A 19985-nucleotide genomic window follows, 5' to 3' on the forward strand; every position below is an offset into this window, starting at 1 on the left:
TTGCATGCCATCTTTGCCATGTCATATTTGCCCCGTCATTATACCATGTCATTCGTATGTGTCTTGCATTTATAAATTGTCTTGCATATTTAGTCATAGTTTGCATGTCATGTCATTTCAAATCTCATTGGCCATTTTGTTTAATAAATACATTATCTTTGCCATGTCATTCATGTAGTTAGAACATATTGTTTTGCATGTTGCATTAATATTATGTCATTTTGCATGTCTTAATTGACTAATTGAACTTTGCATATAGGATAGTATTGCATATTATTGCATGTTTGGTCTAATAGTGTCATTAGAATCATATCCATGTCATCATTGTCATAGTCGCATAATTGCATTCTTTAAATTAAGGAAAACCCAAAAATATTTGCTCCATTTGAACCTTAAGCTAAACCAATAAAAGTTGCCAAACTTAAACATTTTTCATGAAATTTATCGTATCGAACGGATGTTTTGAAAAATTATCGTAATCAAGTCCTTGAACCCATTAATCTCGGGTTCGTAGAAATAGAGTATTCTCCTGATATTTTATTTACTTTCCTAATCAACCTACCAAAAAAATAATTAATGGTGGTTTCGAATTAAAAATCATTTGAACATTAATAACTTGGACCAAAGTTGTGATTTGATAGGACTTTGGGAGGGTCTGAATTAGGTTAGTTAAATAATTAACCTAGAAATTTATTTTTAGGTCGCCACAATGTCTTATTGACTTTTTTTAAATCCATAATGAGTTCATTAAATTCATCTAGGTGGGATCCGAAAGACGTACCTTCAGTATATCTAAATTGAAACATTTTCTTCAACAAGCATAAGCGATTGTTCAAATCCTTCGTTACATAGAGTGCCTAAAGTTTTATCCACAAAGCTAGGACATCTTTCTACTCGACCACCTCTATTAACATCTCATCCGATAAATTCAACAGTAGTATACTCATTGCTTTCTCCAATAAATCTACCTTATCAGCCTCTTTCATCGAAATCGGCAACTCATCTTTGTCATCCAATGGCTTGGCCAAACCTTGAGTTGTCAATATTGCACGCATCTTAACACTTCACAATCCAAAATTGTTCCTCTAATTAAATTCTCAATTTCTGCTTGAAACATAATTGCAACAATAAAATATCGAGATAATAACTAGACAAGCAAAAACCCCAAATCACAATCCAAAAATCTAACCCCAAGCTTTAATACCAATTGTTATAAAATTAACGTGGAAACTAACTTGATCTTGTAAATAAGTCAATGCGAAAAGTACTAGAGAAGTAAACGAGGAACGATAAAGGGTACCAAAGATTTACGTGGTTCGGTCTCGGTATTGGTACATGCTTCCACGGGAGAGACATCAATAATAATCTATTTTATTTAGAGAATTAAAAATTACAATTGCTTATACGCTCGAGTGTTTCCTACACCTAAATTAAACCCACAAATAAAACAACTTGATCGGATGTAAACTCACAGATCAAAAATCGGTATCTAAGCTCTTGCCCGAGACCAAAGGAGCTCTCCTCTTACGGCCAAATTACAAAGAACGTCTTGTTCGTTCGTTTTCGTCTCCGTGCGGCTTCTCCTTACCTCACTGTGCGGCAATTCATAAAAGAGAGAGGGGGGCCACTAAGTCTTCTTCCTCATTTATAGCATGCGGCTACTGTAGTGATAAAAGAAAATCGAAAATCTTCTTCATTTATACTGGACTCAAACTTTGAGACGTAATTTAACACGTTTCAAGATCTTTGGTCTCACTTCCCCTTCTTGCTTCTTCACTTTCCTCATGTTTTCTTTCCCCCTCCTTCTTCCAAAGGAAAAAATCTCACCTTGTTAGGCTCCGTTTGTTTCGTGGAAAATAATTTGCTCTTCCGTAGCAGCAAGTCGAGCACGCAGAAATCGAATAAATATGTAAAAAGCTTAAAAAAGTGGGTAGGTTTAGAGCTGGTCCGACAAGTTTCCCTGCTAGCGAAGTTTGGCCACGCCGGCACCAAGCACTAGGCTCGGGCGCTCCGCCCTTTACGGCGCAAACACAAGCCCCCGCGATGACGCGGAACTTCTCTTGGTGGCCTCAGGAACCACCGTCCGGAGAGGAATGTGAGTCAAATTTCTGGACCGGGCCTTTCTTTGATATGGTGATTCGAATAAATTTACATTTTTTCAGCTTCGCTCTAGTCATTCATCTTCAATTACCAACCCACTTACGTGTGATACTGATCCGAATGAAGTAGAGTTCATTACGTAGTGATCATAGTTTCGATCTTCTTTTTTATCTTTCCAAAGTTATAGTAAATCAACCTGCGCAATCTTAACCGTTGGACCTGGCAGCGAGCGCTGTGTGTTAGCAGCGTCAGTCGCGGACAACCTTTTTCCATTGGTGTATTCTCGGAATCCTCGCTCGCAGGATTAGAGAAAACCTTATCGAAACTGAACTTTATATTCTTATATAGAAGTTCATGCTCTTACATGGGATATTACATTCAGCGACTCCCGTTTACATACCGCTATGGCGTCCAATGATCAGTGCTTTAACAAGACCATGTTATTCGGAATTGATCTTGCAGACGATCATACTGACCTTTCTTGCAGATGATCTCACCGACCTATGTTTCTACGAGGCGGGTAAGTTATTAGAAGGTACTATTCTTAAAATAGACACTAGATTTATAAAGGATCGGCCTCGATCTCATCGGCTAATCTTTGAGTCAGCTGGTCGGCTCGGTCATCTTGCCCGCCTGCAAAGTTATAGGCGCGAAACGCCAGTTGAAAAGCTCGCCAGAGCAATTTGACGCATGTTTTAGTTTTGCTCTCAGTGTTGGCTATGCGAGCCCCATCGGTTGCTGCTTTTATCTCTCTCCGTTCCTGGACAAGATTTCAAAGCCGAAGTACATGAACAAGTCTATCTTCTTTTCTCGACTAGGTTGCAGTTATAAGTAAATTATACCTCCAGTGCCAACTCCATGCAGCCAGAAGAAACATCAACCATTGATTCTTTAATTCGAAGCAAAATGCCGAAATCAAAGTGAATGTTTTGGCTCACGAAACGCTTCATCTCTTCGTCTTTGCTCCTCTCTAATGCATCCACTTCTTCTTTGATCTGTTGCCGACATTTTTTCCCCCAAATTAGAATGACGCATTTATGGTATAGCCACAAGGTATGTCTCTACAGCTAGAGGTACTTGGAGCCTACCTTGTTGAAGTATGATTCGACTTTGTCAAGGAGCTGGCTTAAAGGAGGGGTTACTTTCCAGTTCTTAAGCTCAGTAGCTATGCCTTCCAATCTTGAATAAAGCGCTGCCGCCATCCTCAGGGCCTCGAGCTTCTTTGTTGGGAAGCCTTCAAACCTTGCCAGAACCTGATTTTGACTTAGTCCAGAAGATTTTCCAGGTTAAAATAACCCCACTGCTAATGACTGAAAGATAAACTGAATGAGAGTACCGTTGTCTCAACACTCAACATAGTTTGATGTGGAAATTTAAAAAGTTTGGATCACTAGAAACCGTAAGATAACAGAAGAAAAGTACCTGAGTCTCGTCAGTTAACTTCTCCAAGTGCTGCTCGACGAACTTGTGGAATTTAAGGAGTTCAGACATGTCCTTTGTTTGAAAAGCATTGATGGCTCCTTTTATCTCCTTAATCAAATCGCTGTGCTCTCGAACGTCTTCTTCAATCTGTTGAAAATATGTTGATCTATAGAACCAACCGAAGCAACAATGTGGCCATTTAGTTTTTTTTTTTTTGCTCACTAAATCACTGCGACAAAGGAATCGATATCTATACTAGCAGAGGAACCTGACCTTTTGGCAATCTCTGCTATGGCATCAGCCATTCCTTGTTTCCCGCACGAAGACCCTCCGACTGGTGTTCTTTTGCCTTTAGATGAGTTTTGGGTTTTCTCTCCACCTTCTACCTTTGCCTTCAAGTTTCTGTACAACTTGCCCATGTTTGTAGATCTCTTTAGCTTGGTATTTGCTTTCTTGGCGCGCAGCGCTTTTGCCATACTACCTGGAGGAGGTGGTGGCGGTGCACCTCCCCTGGATGGTGGCATAGGGGGAGGTGGAGCTGATGATGATCCTTTACTTGGTGGAATTGGCAGTGGAGGCGGGGGCAGAGTATTCTCTGGTTGATTGAATGATAAAGACAAGTCCTCTGGTGGCATAGCTGGAGGAAGAGGAGGCAACGGTGGTGGCAGTGGAAGGATTGGTACCTCTAGGCCTTCGGACACCGGTTTCTTCACATCTGAACTTACACTTTGTATTTCATGGAAACCATCTGATTCCTTAAAATCCTTTGTCCTGTGGTTGCTTTCTTCCGCAGGTAGTCTTCCAGCAACTGCTTCATTTTCAGGAGTTGGCACGTACGGTTTCTTGTTCATGTCACTACCTTCTAAAAGGTTGTGGCTTGGCATCGGAGCATAAGGAAGGGTGTAGAATGGGAAACACTTCACATCAAGAAGCTTTAGTTGCTTCACCGCTTGAATTTGTTGAGGCATAAGAAACGGAGGCCTGAAAGCGATCTCAGTGAGTTCGGGCAGTCTCATGGGAGGATTCAGCTCGGGCGGGAATGATGTTGGGGTGTCGGGTGAGGGACAGGTACTTTTGTTGTCCAGGCAGGACTCATTCAAGGTCTCCCCAAAAACATTACTCTTTTTGTTGCTGTCACTGATCTCCTCATCTTCATCCATTGCATCGAATAACTCCTTAGCTCTGTTTATCATGTGATGGAGCTTAGCAAGCACTTTGGCACCTATACAAAACGCAGTGCTCTTAGTCTAGGGAGCATCTAAAATTCGTCTAGTGTGGTGACTTACCCAGTTGATCTAAATCGGCAATGTCCATTCCATCTTCAGCAATATCTCCAGTACTGACTATCCACTTGTTGTTTTTCGCCCACAAATTGCTGACGGATCTTAGAGCATGATATAGATGGATCAGTCCCTATACGATCGACTCCTAGTTAGTTGATGTATTTATTAGATGAAAGTAATAAGTAAGACTCCAATTTCGCTAATTGTCAACCGACCTGTTGTACCGCTATTTCTACTCTTCCCGAGTTCAATTTGGCCGATACAACGTCAGGATATGACTTGTGAAGATCTTCAACGGTTCCAATCATCAGCTGAAGCAAGACATGTACCAGGAATCAGTAGTCACGGCAACTAACACAGCGTGTGGACAAAAACTTCACTCTGCCTTTGCCGTTAATCAGATGAAGTACCTGATTAATGGGAACAGAGCGATCGCAAGGAGGAAGGTCGATTAGATCTCGGAAGATCAATATTTTCTTCCGGAGCTCAACTGACAAGATAGAATCTCCCGCCCACCCACACGGGCTTTGGACCTTCGTCGCTACCGCTTTTTTTGGTTTTTGGCATAACTCCTGCTGCAAGGGTGGAACATAGAGAATTGGACACAAGCTCGAACTATATTTATGCCAACAGTTCTACATGGTTGGAGACATGTTCTTTTATGTTGCATCTAAATACATCAAGAATGGACGTTTGCTATAACCAAATTCGGCTCACTGTGATTTATAATAACCAGGAGTTCATATTTGTTGATGGATCAGACCACACATGATCATCAACTAGGACATTATTCATCATGCGTGACTGATAAAAAGAGAACACAAATCATGCGAATTTACCTGAAATCGTCCTACATTGCTGCGGACTGAGGTGTATGTCTCCCCTGAAAAGCCAGGAGCCATTGCTAAGATTCAATCTCCTTAATTTTCCAGCAGATGTCGAACCAGAGGAGGATATAAATGTCGAAAGGTGTGGCAAATGTGCTAGTTCTTCCTATTCTCAGAGCTTGCAAACTAGAAAGCAAAGTTCCGGCCAATAGGAAGAAGAATGAAGGGACAGAGAGAGCGAGTAAAAAGGTTGTGATTGGTTAGGAGAGAGACAATGGCAGCAACCGCCTGCCTCCTAGAGAAGGCCAAAACTGTGGAGGCGCAACCGTCGTCTCACGGCAATCTCCAATCTCCCTTTCCTAGTTGAGCCTAATAACAGGGGAGAAGCTTTCTCTCCTTCAATTTAGGAACTGTTGGGACTCCAAAGCCTCCACTTGTCTGCTAGTCTGTTATCGTACCAAAACGGACGTTGAATTCACTCGTTCTCTCACATCGCCTTTGTTTAGATCGTTGCACTGAAGTTAGAGAGAGAATCGGGAACACGATACCAGGATAATTATAAGGATTTACGCTTTGCCCGTGTCTGTGCCATTACTACCCAAGCGGACCACACTTGGTTAAATTTAGCGCGCTTTCGCTATTTTACTCACCGTGTTTCGAATGAAGAAAGACCCGAATTCTTGTGTGCTGTAGAACACATGCGCAGACATTCATTTCTCTTAATAAAACTCGTGTTGTTCAATTCACAAGCGCATACAAAAGGATGTGCAGGAACTCGTTGGGTTACCGAGACAATCGGTAACTGCCGAGCTCGATACCTCGTGGCACCAAGTTCAATAATCCAGTGACAACTTCTAGCCTAATAAATCGTAGTGCGAATGAGATGACTGGGCTGTGACCAATGCCAAGATGCATCTCCTTTTGCTCATTTTTTTGCAGGCTTGAAAATGAATAATATGTCAGTACTTCATACCATATCACCTTGACCCAACTAGAGTTATTTCGACCGGTCATCGGATTGATTCTGTTACTTCTTGAAATCAAAAGCAGTGGTTCCTCAGTGGCTGTGGCTCCGATGCCCTGATGGCCGATCGGCAATTGCAAGACCTTAGAGAACCCATCCGCACGAAAGATAGGACCGAAAACACCATCGCCTTCGCCTTCGCCACCACCTTCTTGTTGCAAAGACTGCGGGAGTTCGACTCATGGTCTGCCGACCCGCCCGCCGATCCTAACTTGTAGGTCTTGAGGAAAACCTGGCGCTGCTTGGCCCGCTCACGCCTGTAACTGAAGGAAGGCCTCAGGCCGCCGTGGGAGTCTCTCTTGCGCCTGGACAAGTTCCTCCATCTCAAGGTGGTGGTGCTCCTAGCAAGAGTGTCCATGGTGGTCCAGATATCAGGTCTTGGATTTCAGATGATGATGGGATATGACTCTTGGGACGCGCTTCTTATATAACAGGAAGAATTTTCTATTTGCACGTATCCAATTGGTGTGATGTTGGAAACTTTTCGTGATTATTTAAAGGGTTCTTAGTGCAGTGGCTACTCGTTGACCGTCCTTCGTTCTCCTCTTTCTACTTTGGCGGGCGCAAGAGATGACATTAAACGTTGCATTCAAGAAATCACAAGGAAAGTCATATATAAATTTAAGGGATAATGACATAAATAGTCCTTGAATTTTGACATAACATCTAATGTGATCCATGAACTTTAGCCGAATGTGAAATGTCGTCTATAGACTTCTAATTTGTTCAATGTGATTGTACACGTTCAATTTTTTTTTTTTTTTATGATCCGGGATCCGTCGGTCGTAATCGGGTTTTGCCCTTTCCGACGGCGACTATACCTGGAGGAAGGCTGGCCCCATGACCCACCAGCAAAGGCTTCCCACTTAAGTCCGAGAAATGAGTTGGGAGAGTTTCGAATACCTAATCGTGGCTTATGTCGGCGCCAAAGGGTTTGATTCTCACCAAACACGCCATGCCCATGGTGGGTCGTTCAATTTAGTCTCTTGACAGTATGAGAATATTCAAAGTTATCATTCAATTAATTCAAATTTAAGGACCACATTGAATATTTTCATACGGTTTAGGGATTAAATTGAACATGTACCATTAGTCCATGAACCACATTGAACAAATTAAAAGTTCATGGATGACATTGCACATTGAGTTAAAGTTCATAGACTATATTGAACGGATTTACAATTTATAGATCACATTGGACATAGGACCAAAGTTCAAGCACCATTTATATCGTTTACCCTAAATTCAATGAAAAGTGAACGCGTTTTAATTTATTTTCCGAGTACACATATGATTTATTTATGTCTTTCTCGTGTAGGACCGCTGGCGTTCTTAATTTACGTTGCCATAGTACGCATAAATTGAATTTGCATTGAATTTCCTCGTTTTGTCAGTAAGATAATATGGCGTCCATGGTCTGCCTGAAAGCCAACAAGAGATTGGCCGGTTCGAAATTCTTTGCTCTTTTGGCGTGTGTTGCTGGCGCCTGCTTCTTGTAGCCGTTCTTGGATCTTATGATGATGGTGAGGTATAGCATATTTTCGCTATAAAAGAGTTTCTAGTTTGCTCTAGCCATGTAACTTTGATTATCACATAAATGGTTCATGAATTTTGGCCTAATATATAATGAGACATTAAAACTTTAAATTTATTCAACGTGGTCCATGAGGTTTAGCCCAATATGCAATGTTGTTTCTAAAATTTTAATTTATTTCATGTGGTCCGCGGACTTTTGATACATGTGTAATTTAGTCCTCGGACTGTATGCGAATTCTCAATGTTCTCCTTACATCAATTTAAGTTCAGAAACAATATTGAACATGTTCATGCAGTCCAATGAATAAATTGACCATGTAGAAAATATTCAAGGACCATATTAGATAAATTAAAAGTTCGAGAACGGTATTGAATCTTGGGCTAAAGTTCGGATGCGATATTACACATTGGATCAAAGTTCGGGGACTATTCGTGTCATTTACCCTTTAGATGTCAATATTGGATTTTTTATTGAAATATAAAAGGTGAAATTTTTATATACCACCCTCTCAGATTATAGATTTTTTTCCCCCGTTGAATCGTTCTATTTAAATGCGATTAATCTCATGTTTGGATCGCACGTCTCCTGTTTATTTATGGAGTCAATCTTCGAAGCCTTACTCCATAGCTGTGTCATCTCAGGAGAATCATTACTCATGTGCTACAAGATATGAATATGATGCGAAATAAGTTGGCACGTACGAATGTCAGTGGGGGGATAAGTAAGATAATGCCGATGGTGATTGGAGAATGCGAACGGGATTTGCGGAGAGCAAGCTGGTGCTTTGGAAGGCAAATGCAAATTGACAGAACAAGAAAGCCCGAAACTTTCTCATACCCTTCTGTTCCTCCTCCCTGCACCCACAAGCCATGTCCTTCTCTTCTTCTTCTCCTTCTTCTTCTTCTTCTTTCTTCTTTCTGCGTTGGCTCCACCATTTCCTTCTCGTCATGTCCTCTCACACGCCATAGCAGGTACTTTTTGGATCTCTATGGCTTTTTCGTGGGCGCGGTGGTGTGGGGCTTGGGGACATTGTTCTTGTCTTGCATGAGTATGGAAGATTGTGCGTTTTGCCCATCTCTTTCTGTACTGCCTTGGAATATATTGTTGTTTCTTCTTCTTCTTCTTCTTCTTCTTTTTCACTTTTCGATTAGATTGGGGAGATTATTTGTTACGCAAAAGGTGTACAAAAAAGACCCTTTGATTGCGCTTGTTGATGCATTCCTCGGCTAAAAAGCCTCTTTTGCATTGTGCTTCTTTAATTGGAATATGCCTAGTGTGTTCCACAGTTATAGCTGTTGACCTTTGAGAGAGAGAGAGAGAGAGATAATGGTGATGATGGGAAGTTGAATTATGGAAGCAAAGCATGGCATGGGTGCAATCATTGGTGACCCAAGACTTGATAACAATCTTTGTTCTTCATTTGCCTTTTGCTTTCGGTTTAAAAGAGTTGGGGAAACAAGGAATTCCATGTTTTATTTGGGCCCCTGATGAGATTAAGAAGGCATAGACAATGCATTCCATCCTGCTCATCTCTCCACCGAGTAATCCCCTACCCGTTTCTATCTCGCATGGTCTTGTTACTCCTATCGAATCCTTTGGTTCTGATACTAGCCTCACGAAATGCATACCAGCTATAATTGCTTGATTCTTAGTAGTTGGTGGTGGCGCTTCATCTACTCTACGTGTATCCTGCATTTTGATATCCCTCCTTTTATGTTTTGTCCGTGTTCCAGGTCTAACTTTTAAATGCAATACTTATGTCAGTTGTGTAGGAGTAATCGTAATTGGTAATCTTGAGAAACTGTGATCGCATTCTATTCCCAATGTTGGAAATGTTCTTTCCTTCACCTTTAAGGTATTCTATGTCTGCTGCATGGGATGGATGGACTAACAAGTGTTCGTGCAGTGAAGGGTTTCTCTGTGTCTTTTTTGTCCTGCATTTTGATTCTAAACTTGCTTCCAAATCACTAATGTAGGTTGATGAGGATGAAATTTACTGGAGACAGAAAAGGGACAATGAAGAGTTGGAATGGTCACATTACGCAATATCACAATTAGCTCAATGTTTTAGTGAGTAAACTTTCCTGGCAACTTCGACCAAAAAAAAAAAAAAAGAAATTCCGGGCAACATTCCATCTGTGCTATTACATTTACATACTGGCTGAAGCTGGGTAAATTTCGTTCTTCTCGTTGATTGCTCTCTATACTTTGAATAAAAAAGTTTTGCATGCTTCTGATACATCTGAGAAAATATCGACCACAATTAGCCCTTTTTTCCTTTTTATCTCCGTTTTGATGATCCTTGTAACAGCACTGGGTACTTTTCAGTTTAGCATAAGTCCTTTCTTGCCTTTTATTAAACCCACGAATAGTACACATTTATTATTAGAATGGATCCGTCTCCTCAACTCATGTTGCTGTTTTCATTCTATGAGGAGGTGACGCAGTAGAGTACTTGAGAGGTTAACAAATTGGAGGTATCTTAATGGATTGTGTATTTCATTTGTTTATGGGATGAAATGTTTAAACAAGCTCAAGTAGTGTCCTAACTTAATTCTACTCGATTTCTTTTTGAGATAATCTCTTCGTTTATCATGTCTTTTTTGGAGGTGCTCATGTTTATCTTTGAGGGACCCTCAGGTTAAATGACATATGAGCAGATTTTATTTCATTCCTCACCACTGATCCTATACTTAGAGTTTGCAAACTGACTTGAATACTCATGTATTACAACTTCCAAAGAGCGGGCTACTTTTGCTAATACGTGTTGTTCTTTTGAAAGTAACACTCAAGTTTCAACTTATATATAGATTCATGGCTGTTGTAGCTAATGCTATGGTTGGACCACGATCATGGATTGGAGGACTCTTCAACCGCTCCACCAACAGACGTAGTGACAAATATGTTGACTACCCTTTCAATCCTCTTCAGGTAAATGATTAGATGAACTAGTTGGGGTCATGCGTTCACTACTTAGTCTAACTCTTCTAATTCGGTGCTACATCAAGTATCGATATGATAAGTGCTTATCATTTATTTAAGAATCTCTTATAAAGCCATTTGATGTTGTTGCTTCCAGGACCACATGCAAAAAAGATGTCTTTTAGGGATTATATAGAGATTGCATGTTTAAGTGCCTTTTGCTCAACTATCTGTGCCCCTGCCCTTTGAACTCTCAAAATGCCTATTTTTCCCAGGTGCAACGGCTTCAAAGACTTCAGGAACGTTTACAAGTACCATTCGACGAGACACGCCCGGATCATCAGGTACTCCTTCATGCTACCTCATTTTTCCTCTGGCTCTAAGTGATCAGACCCCATTTTCGGGCATCTTAACAGGAGGTGTACATGCATCAGCATTAGTTGTTGCAGTTCTAAAATTGCCCCTGCAGCAGTTCTCTGTGTAATCATCTTCTGAAATAGAATCTACATCTGTGAAGGAAACTCACTGATCTTTCTTGTTGGCAGGAATCTCTTAGATCATTGTGGTATGCTGCCTTTCCTAATGTCGTTTTGACGGCTTTAATATCGGAGCAATGGAAAGACATGGGCTGGCAAGGTCATAATCCATCAACTGACTTTAGGTATTCTTGCTTCAACCAGTCTTGTAGCGATGCCGTACTGTAGGCACAAATTGATCTAAGTTCTTGTGGATAGACATTGGACAGTCTATAGAATAGATCATGAAAATTACCCGTCGCAAAAGCTATTATCTTGGTTCATCTCACTCGCTCTTTATAATCCCCTGTTTCTTGATCAACAGTCAGATGTGCAATAAATGCTGAATATGAAGGGTCATATCCTTAATTAAGTGCTGTGGCAAGTTTAGCAATGTATTTTATTTTACTATTGAATTATATTTGGCGCTTTCATAAGTTCTTATTGTGAAAAATTTGTGGTGCTACTTACCGAGATTCTATATATTTGTGTCAAATAGAGGAAGTGCTTTCTTTGCGGTGATAAGGCAATTCGCCGACAGAGATATCCCTGTCATAGTACTATGGTTTACCCAGGAGTAACAAGCAATTAGGATGCTACACATCGCATGATCTGTATATGCCATGCCACTATACCTTCTTTGGCAAGAACTAATTTGAATATTGGTGATTCTTGTCTATGCACTGATGATTAACCATTCTTTTAGGGGCTGCGGTTTTGTTTCCCTGGAGAATTTGCTGTATTTTGCCAGAACTTACCCAGTAAGTATACTCTCTCTCTTGTTTGTGTGAGCTTGACTCTTTGCACTCTTATAAGTGGAAGTGCATAACCGTTGTTCATGAAGTTCTTGCTTTCTTTGATTTCTCCATTTTAACTAATTATAGGAATATTCAACATGAAGAAATCTTTTCATAGGTTGTTGTTCAAGGAAGGTGGGAAACGAGCAACCTGGGAGTATCCATTCGCTGTTGCCGGCATAAATGTTACTTTTATGTTAATTCAGATGCTAGATTTATACTCAGGTGGGTACAGACTGTCTATTTTCACGTGTTTCTATCATAAGGACTACCATCGGTTTGCCTTTCGGACAATATACGTGTTGCTGCTTTGAGCATTTCTGACCTTGGAGTCCCTCAATAGAAAGAACCTTAAATTAAAACCTTGGGAGTGATGCTCTGAAATTGTCAAACTTGATGCCATTTCTTGTTGGAGATGTTTTATTCATCTTTCTGATTGATTGAGCTCCCTACAGTCCACAGTGATTCGTGCGACTCCTCTCAAACCTCGAGTAACTTTAATCTTTTACTGGTGTTTGAGAAAATGTTGAATAAATTGTGGGCTCTCTGTTAAGGAGATGGAAATAAAATCAGGGAAAACAATGCTGCTTCGGTGGCCTTCTATTATTTGCTGATGTTGATTATATAGTGATGTGGAGCGACTTCATTTGCTAGACATAGATATTAACGAAGGTTCTATAAGTTGATCAATCAATCTTGTGTTTATTTTGCAGTCAAACCAAGATGTCTTCCAGGAGTCAATTTTGTCAAATTGTTAGGAGGTACTCTGCCATTTAGTACTAATTCTTGATCATTCGCGTTTTTCAGCTAACTTCAATCTCATGGACTTAGGTGCACCACCTTCTGCATAAGACTTATCCTTTACTGACTATCATCCCCATTTGATTGGCAGAAGATGAAGAAGCCTTTGATGTATTATACTGTATAGCTTTCGAAATGATGGACGCGCAGTGGCTTGCCATGCATGCTTCTTACATGGAGTTCAATGTACTCTCTCTCTCCCTCTCTCTCTATCTCTCTCTCTGCTGCATCGCATATGTTTGATGAACCTGCTCTTTCGTGCGGGGTTCTCATTTATGTGTAGCTCTTCCACTCTTTAGTGGAGCTTTCTGGCCATAGAAAGTAAGTGTTTGCACGGCATTGGAAGCATTAAGGTTCTCACTTGCATCTGTATGGAGTCTAAACAACATATCTAGTCTGACACTAGACTGTTTACGTCCTTGCTAGGAGGTTCTTCGAGTAACAAGGACGCAGCTGGAGAGAGAACTGTCGTTGGAAGACGTCCACCGAATCCGGGATCTACCGGCCTACAATCTGCTGTACCAATAGAGACATTAAATGCTTCACTTCAGATGTAGTGAAGAGTTAGGAAAATGTCCGCTTTCAGGTTTCGCGCTGGCTGACAGCATGCCGGTGCCCTTCTTCTTGGGGATTTGCAGCTACCCGTAGCTGAAATGCCTAAACTTTTGGCGGACTCATTTGTAAAACTTTGGGAAAATTGAATCGGAATCCGACTCCAGTGAAATCATGACTTAACATTTTTCAGGTACCAACGGTTTCCTGTAAATGGAACTGTCTGGTTCTTGCCTTCCCATTTTACTGTGTCTTGCCTTGAAGCTCCATACCTTTACCACACCCAAAAGTTCAAGCCGTTATTAGGCAGAGGAGATCGAGGGCATATGATAAGATTCGTCGTCGGGCGATGTCGGGATATTTCAATGGTAGAAAGTTAAATTGTGAAGAGGCAGGCAAGCAAATGTTAGTCAATTTTGCAACGTTGCTAATGACAGAGAGATGGTGAAACGTTTTCTCCTGCAACCTCAATTTCATGGTACTACTCCCTGTGGGACCGGGCACAATTATCTCCCAAACCTACCTTATATTTTAGCAAATCCCACGCAGTTCACGAGTTCTTCCACCAGGTACATAAACAAAACAAAACAAAACAAGACAGGCAAGAGAATATATGCGTGTACGAAAGCAGCTACTCCATCTGCCATCACTGCAATTAAAGACGATTGCCACGTGAGAACGCAAGCAAGATACATGGCCCGGCACACTTTGCTTTCTCCCTATTCAGACGAATGTTAATGAAATCTACAGGAACTATTGTTTAATAAGCCTCTGTTTCCGGGCAACCGACAGGTTCATCCTCTATTATGGCAAAAAAGGCATTTCTTCCTCTTCTATATCTTTCATCTATAGTACTTTTGCCCCGGTGGTTCTCTCTCATTTAATAAATGTCTTAAATTTTGGATTACTAATTGGTTGAATATTAGGCAATCCGAAACTTTTTTGACTGATATTCAAGAAAAAGAGTATTCCAGAAAAATTTATAGAATTGGAAGGACTCTTATTCTTGGACAAAATGATAAAAGAGTACCTAGAAACACATCTACAAACACTCCGCATAGGAATGCACAAAGAAACGGTATAGTTGATCAAGATGCACAATGAGGATCATATCCGTATGATTTTGCACTTATCGACGGCCTCTTTCCCATCCTGTATAAACAGGCTACGATATGTGTCGATGAGACCACCAAAAGCCTTTGTAGCTCTTGTGATACACAGAAGTCATGGGTGATCATTGGTTCAATGCTTCGAGCGAAACCAATTCCCAAGATGTGACCAACGGTGTGTACAGGGCCCAAGAACATATTCATCACGGCATGCTGATCTGTGATTACTAGCGATTCCAATTTCATGTTCCCGAGTTGCAGAGAACAATCCAAACTAAAACAATCTTTTTGGATTCGCTTTGCCTTATAGCTTTGCTTCCCATTATAATTGTCATTAAAGCACGTGTGTGGTCTAGCCCATAAGGGCCATGTGGACTTGACATCCTCCCCACCTTCCTTGAATTTGGAATAGAAAGAAAAGTAATACTTCCTAGCACGGGACAAAGAATAGGACCACTTAAATCGGAATAGCATTTAGAGAAATGTTCTATAATCGAACATGTTAGAGATTAGTTGACAACAGTAAAAAGATAGGCGCCTAATTCCAATACGATAGGAGTATAGCAGTCGGCTGAACACCTTGACTGATGAGTGGCTAGGTTAGGTGGATTACATGCACACCTCGCCCTAGTCCCCTCCCCCCTCCTCCTGAATGAAGTCTCCCTTTGTTTGCATGGGGATTCCTAAGCTTTTTTTTTTTTTTTTCTTCCAAACATTGGCCTTAGCATCTTGAATCCTGTTCTCTTAAATTTAACCCTTGCCTGATGCCCGACGAGAAAGATCTTTCGTTGTTCGGATTGGATCCATGATTTGCCATCTGCCATGCAGTAAATATTACTAATACTAATTTATATATACATGTATCTACAGTTTCTATTCTTAAAGATCGAGGTGTAGAAGTGCATTCTCGTTCATTGCGTTTTTTCTGTAACTTTCGCCAAATTTCCTATTCCAATGACCATTAAAAGACCTCTTGAGACGTCATATGGCCCTCTAATAATCGCCTGAAATAAGACTAGAAGAGCATGATTTTTAGGTAGAACTGGGAATAGGAGAATCGGATTGGTTCCTAACGGTCCGGTTCCAAGTTTTAGGGAATGCAGGAAGGTTTAGGTTCCAAAAATTGAGAACCGGTTCTGACAGATAGGTTCGAGGTTCTAGGTGAAACCTGAAACCCGGAGCAAGTCTTTGTGATTTTCTTGTTCTATGTCTTCGGGCGATCTTACGGTTTCATAGCATCCGAATATGAGTGTATAATTTGGAACCGCTAGTCCGAACTTCATTATCCGGCGATATCAATGATTGAGACTTTTATTTTGTTAATGTTTTATATTTTTTCGTATGTCTAAATATGAGTTGTGATGGTCATTAAACGTCATAATGCACTACAATTGTTCAATTAAGAATATAAGTGGAATCTGATTAGACTCTGGAATCGATCTAGGAACTTATGACATGATAGGTTTCAAGTTTCAAAATATATAGATAAATTTTAGGTTTCAAAAATTAGAGAATCGATTCAAAATTCCAAAAATTGAAACCTGAAATTTGGATCGACCCTAGAACTGTTCACCGTAAATAAGACTGTGGGATCTCCTCTTGACTCTTTCTATAAGTACCACGCAACAATGCTCGTCACCATCCCAACTTCCACCTATCTCCTAAGAGGCAAAGTCCAGAGAGAGAGAGAGAGAGAGAGACCATGGAAGGAGTGAAGGAAGGAGATGCAAATGCAATGCTAAGAGGCCAAGCTGAGATATGGCGGTACATGCTCGGCTTCGTGGACTCGATGGCTCTCAAATGCGCCGTCGAGCTCCGCATAGCCGACATCATCCACTCCCACGGTGGCCACCCGATCACCTTGGCCCAAATAGCCCAATCAATCGACGGCTCCCCTTCCCCTGACCTCTCCTACCTCTCCCGCATCATGCGCCTCCTCGTCCGCCGCCACATCTTCTCTGTCCATCGCCCATCCGACGGTGGGGACTCGCTCTACGGCCTTACCAACTCGTCCCGCTGGCTGATTCGAGGCTGTGAGCTGAACCTTGCGCCGATGATCATCATGGAGAACCACCCGCTCCAGCTCGCACCGTGGCACTGCCTAGGCCAATGCGTGAGGGAAGGCGGGATCGCGTTCCAGAAGGCGCACGGGGTGGAGATGTGGGACTTCGCGGGGGACAACCCCGAGTTCAACATCATGTTCAACGACGCGATGGCGTGCACGGCCAAGATCATAACGAAGGCGGTCCTAGAGGCCTATGGGGACGGGTTCGGCCTTGTGGGGTCCGTGGTGGACGTGGGCGGAGGGACCGGAGGCGTGATCGCCGAGATCGTGAGGGCGTATCCTCACATCCAGGGGATCAACTTCGACTTGCCGCACGTCGTAGCCACGGCCCCGGCACACGATGGGGTGGAGCACGTGGGAGGGAGCATGTTTGAGGTCATTCCCATGGCTGATGCTGTGTTTCTCAAGGTAAAAGCTGCATGGCTTTCGCTCTTTCGTCTTCATAGTCGCGCAAAGGTTGATACATTTTCAAAGTACAGTGAAAAATTCAAACCCAGCTAAGATGACCGTACATAAAACTGCAGGTGACGAGAAAATTGTAGGGAATTGTTATTACCTATTTTTAGTTTGGTAAAACATCGTATACACACACACACATATATGTATACATATATATATATATATATATGATGTTTTGGACCTGAGTAAAGCATTTAAACTGCTTTAACTTAACTTTAGGACGTAAATTCAAGGGAATTCCCTGAAATGAAGGAAAGAAAAATATTTTTTCTCAACTTAGAGATAATAATAGGAAAAGTAAAATTCACATCATCTTCGGATGACTACCGCTGGGTAGGGTCATATAATAGCGTCCCGTGCCTGGGGTCGGATATGATAATATTAATATTAAAAAATATTTGTAAAAAAATTGTTACATATTCATCTAGGGTCCAATACCTTATTTTAAGAACTACATTTTGTAAATTAATCTATTTCTCTCTCTAAGTAGGCGTTGACCATGAATATGCCTACAACAAAAACTCGTGAATGACGTGTTAGGGTATGAAAGGTATTAAAGTATAAGGACTCTCATTTGATATAAAGTCGAGGTTGCAAAACTTGTCAACTTGCTTCGCTAGAAGTGTCCGCGATGAAAGATCTTTCAGTGAATGCATGAAATTTTTGGATTTGATGATTAATCGGGTTCTTGTGGCAATTCCGGATATGAAGTATCTAAATTAGCTAAAGATAAATTGGACAATACAGGTAAATTCAACGAAAGTAAATCAGGTAAGATAAATTGTAGAGTAAAATTAGTAAGTGTTGTTGATTGTGGATCTTTTACAAAGATTTATCTCCAACTATTCATAACTAGGTACAAAGTGCAACCGTCGGTAGCGGTTACTTTCATACATCCTATCCCTACATTACCGGGAGGGCTTCATGAATCGCTCTTTTTATCCACCGAACAATTGTACTTCGGACTTATATACTTTGCTTATACTTCACGTATCGATCGGTGTCACCGATGCTTCATTAGGTCAAGTGTCGGTCATGCCATGTTATTGGCTACTGACCCACGTTATACTCTAAGCCCTTTAGGCATGTACCATTCCTATGTGCTTTCTGACTATATGAAGCCCAGGCCGATTTTTGGTGTCAACACCACTGATAACTTAACATTTTAGAAATTAATAGTGCTATATGACTCAAAAATAAAATTAATAGCACTAGATATGCTTAATATCGGATAACATAATTCTGAATGATGTGAGTGACTCTTGTTGGGTAGATCAATACGATTGATCTGTTTGAATACCCACTTGCAATTCTCTACCTCCCTTTCTAAAATTAATCTTGTAATCACATTCGGTATAGAAAGTCGGTGCACTCAGCATGCATTAAGTGACAAACATCAAGAATACATACAAAATTCTCACGGCTACGCATCCAAACACAGTGGGTTCTACACGACTGGGGAGACGAGGAATGCGTGAAGATACTGAAGAATTGCAGGAAAGCCATAGCATCGCCGGATCGGAAACCCATCGGGAAGGTCATAATCATCGACCTAGTCCTCCTCGACCAAGATGGGGACAGCCCGTTCGAGGACATCGGCGTGACGTTCGACCTGCTCATGATGGCTCACCAATCGGGAGGGAAGGAGAGGACGGAGGCGGAGTGGAAGGAGCTGCTGGAACAGGGCGGCTTCCCTCGCTACAACATCATCAAGATCCAAGCCCTACCTTCCATTATCGAGGCATTTCCCCTGTAAATCATTTTCTATTCCTTGGTTTAATAAGCAGTTTTTATGGTTACATGCCCGTACCTTTCCTTCGAAACCTGTCCGACTTCGACTTCTTGCGGTGTGGATTCTTAGCAGTAAATGAAAGTCGTCTTCTGTTTGCATAGAGGAGGGAGGTTGGTCTCTTGACGAAGTGTATTTCAATATGAAGTCTACGTTTTCTCTGTTCATGGTAGACGGAAATTTCTCACTTTCACGTGTACTAAATCTGAATTTGGATGATGTCCGTTTTCGTAAGTTATTGAACAAAAGACTTTCTCCAACAAAAGATTAAAAAAAAATTGGAGGAGTTTATTTTCTCATGGTATGTTTGATTCTTAGATAATCAATGATTTTGTAAATATTTTCTTAAAAATATTTGTTTATATCGCTCCGGAAAATCATATTGGTAGTAAAGTTTTTCATTATCAACAAGAATCTACAACTAGACATTTTAGTTCATTATGAAAATGCCTTCATTATTTATTTTCTGAAGTAATATAGACGATCATTCCTAGAAATACGTTTTCGAAATGTTTATTTATTTATTTATTTTGTCAAAACGAAAATCTTCATTTCATATGTCAAAAAGAGTAAATAACCTTCGAGATATATATCCGAATCCGACAAGGCAAGTAAAACAAGAAAATCTAAAAAGTGAATCAATTTGGTATTGCTTGCAAAGACTAACCCATTCCCCTCGAGATGGATCTATTGTAGCATCGAAATTCATATGGCGGCCAATTACCGAACCTCGCATTATCATTAGTGATGAGCACATGCCAAGGAAATTCCTCCCCAGTAACT

General features: G+C 41.0%; 3 protein-coding genes across 8 annotated transcripts; 2 read left to right on the plus strand and 1 right to left on the minus strand.

The window, feature by feature from the left end:
* Positions 1 to 2423: 2423 nt before the first annotated feature.
* On the minus strand, positions 2424 to 6155 carry LOC115752329 (uncharacterized protein At4g04980-like). Of its 2 annotated transcripts, none has more exons than XM_048271422.1 (9): positions 5660 to 6155; positions 5216 to 5377; positions 5021 to 5116; positions 4809 to 4935; positions 3796 to 4744; positions 3523 to 3688; positions 3189 to 3353; positions 2943 to 3095; positions 2424 to 2860 (listed from the first exon to the last, which is right to left on the minus strand). In XM_048271422.1, the coding sequence occupies exons 1-9, from the start codon at positions 5705 to 5707 to the stop codon at positions 2663 to 2665; spliced, it is 2064 nt and encodes a 687-aa protein (XP_048127379.1). In that variant the 5' UTR covers positions 5708 to 6155; the 3' UTR covers positions 2424 to 2662. The 2 variants fall into 2 exon arrangements, with proteins under 2 accessions (XP_048127379.1, XP_048127380.1); XM_048271423.1 differs by having other exon boundaries at positions 3796 to 4638; positions 4805 to 4935.
* Positions 6156 to 8841: 2686 nt separating this feature from the next.
* On the plus strand, positions 8842 to 13996 carry LOC115752276 (ELMO domain-containing protein B). Of its 5 annotated transcripts, none has more exons than XM_030690390.2 (10): positions 8842 to 9164; positions 10170 to 10263; positions 11021 to 11124; positions 11391 to 11459; positions 11661 to 11776; positions 12337 to 12391; positions 12532 to 12652; positions 13141 to 13188; positions 13320 to 13414; positions 13655 to 13989. In XM_030690390.2, exons 3-10 carry the CDS (start codon positions 11029 to 11031, stop codon positions 13754 to 13756), a joined length of 702 nt encoding a protein of 233 aa, XP_030546250.1. In that variant the 5' UTR covers positions 8842 to 9164; positions 10170 to 10263; positions 11021 to 11028; the 3' UTR covers positions 13757 to 13989. The 5 variants fall into 5 exon arrangements, with proteins under 5 accessions (XP_030546250.1, XP_048127408.1, XP_030546245.1 ...); XM_030690385.2 differs by lacking the exon at positions 8842 to 9164 and adding an exon at positions 9286 to 9734 and having other exon boundaries at positions 13323 to 13414; positions 13655 to 13996; XM_030690384.2 differs by lacking the exon at positions 8842 to 9164 and adding an exon at positions 9296 to 9734.
* A 2595-nt stretch (positions 13997 to 16591) lies between these two features.
* LOC115752274 ((R,S)-reticuline 7-O-methyltransferase-like) lies at positions 16592 to 19169 on the plus strand. The gene is made up of 2 exons (XM_030690383.2): positions 16592 to 17362; positions 18855 to 19169. The coding sequence occupies exons 1-2, from the start codon at positions 16592 to 16594 to the stop codon at positions 19167 to 19169; spliced, it is 1086 nt and encodes a 361-aa protein (XP_030546243.1).
* Positions 19170 to 19985: the final 816 nt, after the last annotated feature.

The sequence above is a fragment of the Rhodamnia argentea genome, chromosome 10 (genome assembly GCF_020921035.1).
Source record: "Rhodamnia argentea isolate NSW1041297 chromosome 10, ASM2092103v1, whole genome shotgun sequence".
NCBI lineage: Eukaryota > Viridiplantae > Streptophyta > Magnoliopsida > Myrtales > Myrtaceae > Rhodamnia > Rhodamnia argentea.

Coding starts and splice junctions, on each gene's coding strand:
- LOC115752276 (XM_030690384.2), top strand. CDS start 9,681: ATGAGATTAAGAAGGCATAGACAATGCATTCCATCCTGCTCATCTCTC. Junction 11,125..11,390: donor ACCCTTTCAATCCTCTTCAG/GTAAATGATTAG, acceptor TATTTTTCCCAG/GTGCAACGGCTTCAAAGACT. Junction 13,415..13,654: donor CTTCTTACATGGAGTTCAAT/GTACTCTCTCTC, acceptor CGTCCTTGCTAG/GAGGTTCTTCGAGTAACAAG.
- LOC115752329 (XM_048271422.1), bottom strand. CDS start 5,707: ATGGCTCCTGGCTTTTCAGGGGAGACATACACCTCAGTCCGCAGCAAT. Junction 5,117..5,215: donor GCTCTGTTCCCATTAATCAG/GTACTTCATCTG, acceptor GTCTTGCTTCAG/CTGATGATTGGAACCGTTGA. Junction 3,354..3,522: donor AGTTAACTGACGAGACTCAG/GTACTTTTCTTC, acceptor AGTCAAAATCAG/GTTCTGGCAAGGTTTGAAGG.
- LOC115752274 (XM_030690383.2), top strand. CDS start 16,592: ATGGAAGGAGTGAAGGAAGGAGATGCAAATGCAATGCTAAGAGGCCAA. Junction 17,363..18,854: donor CTGATGCTGTGTTTCTCAAG/GTAAAAGCTGCA, acceptor ATCCAAACACAG/TGGGTTCTACACGACTGGGG.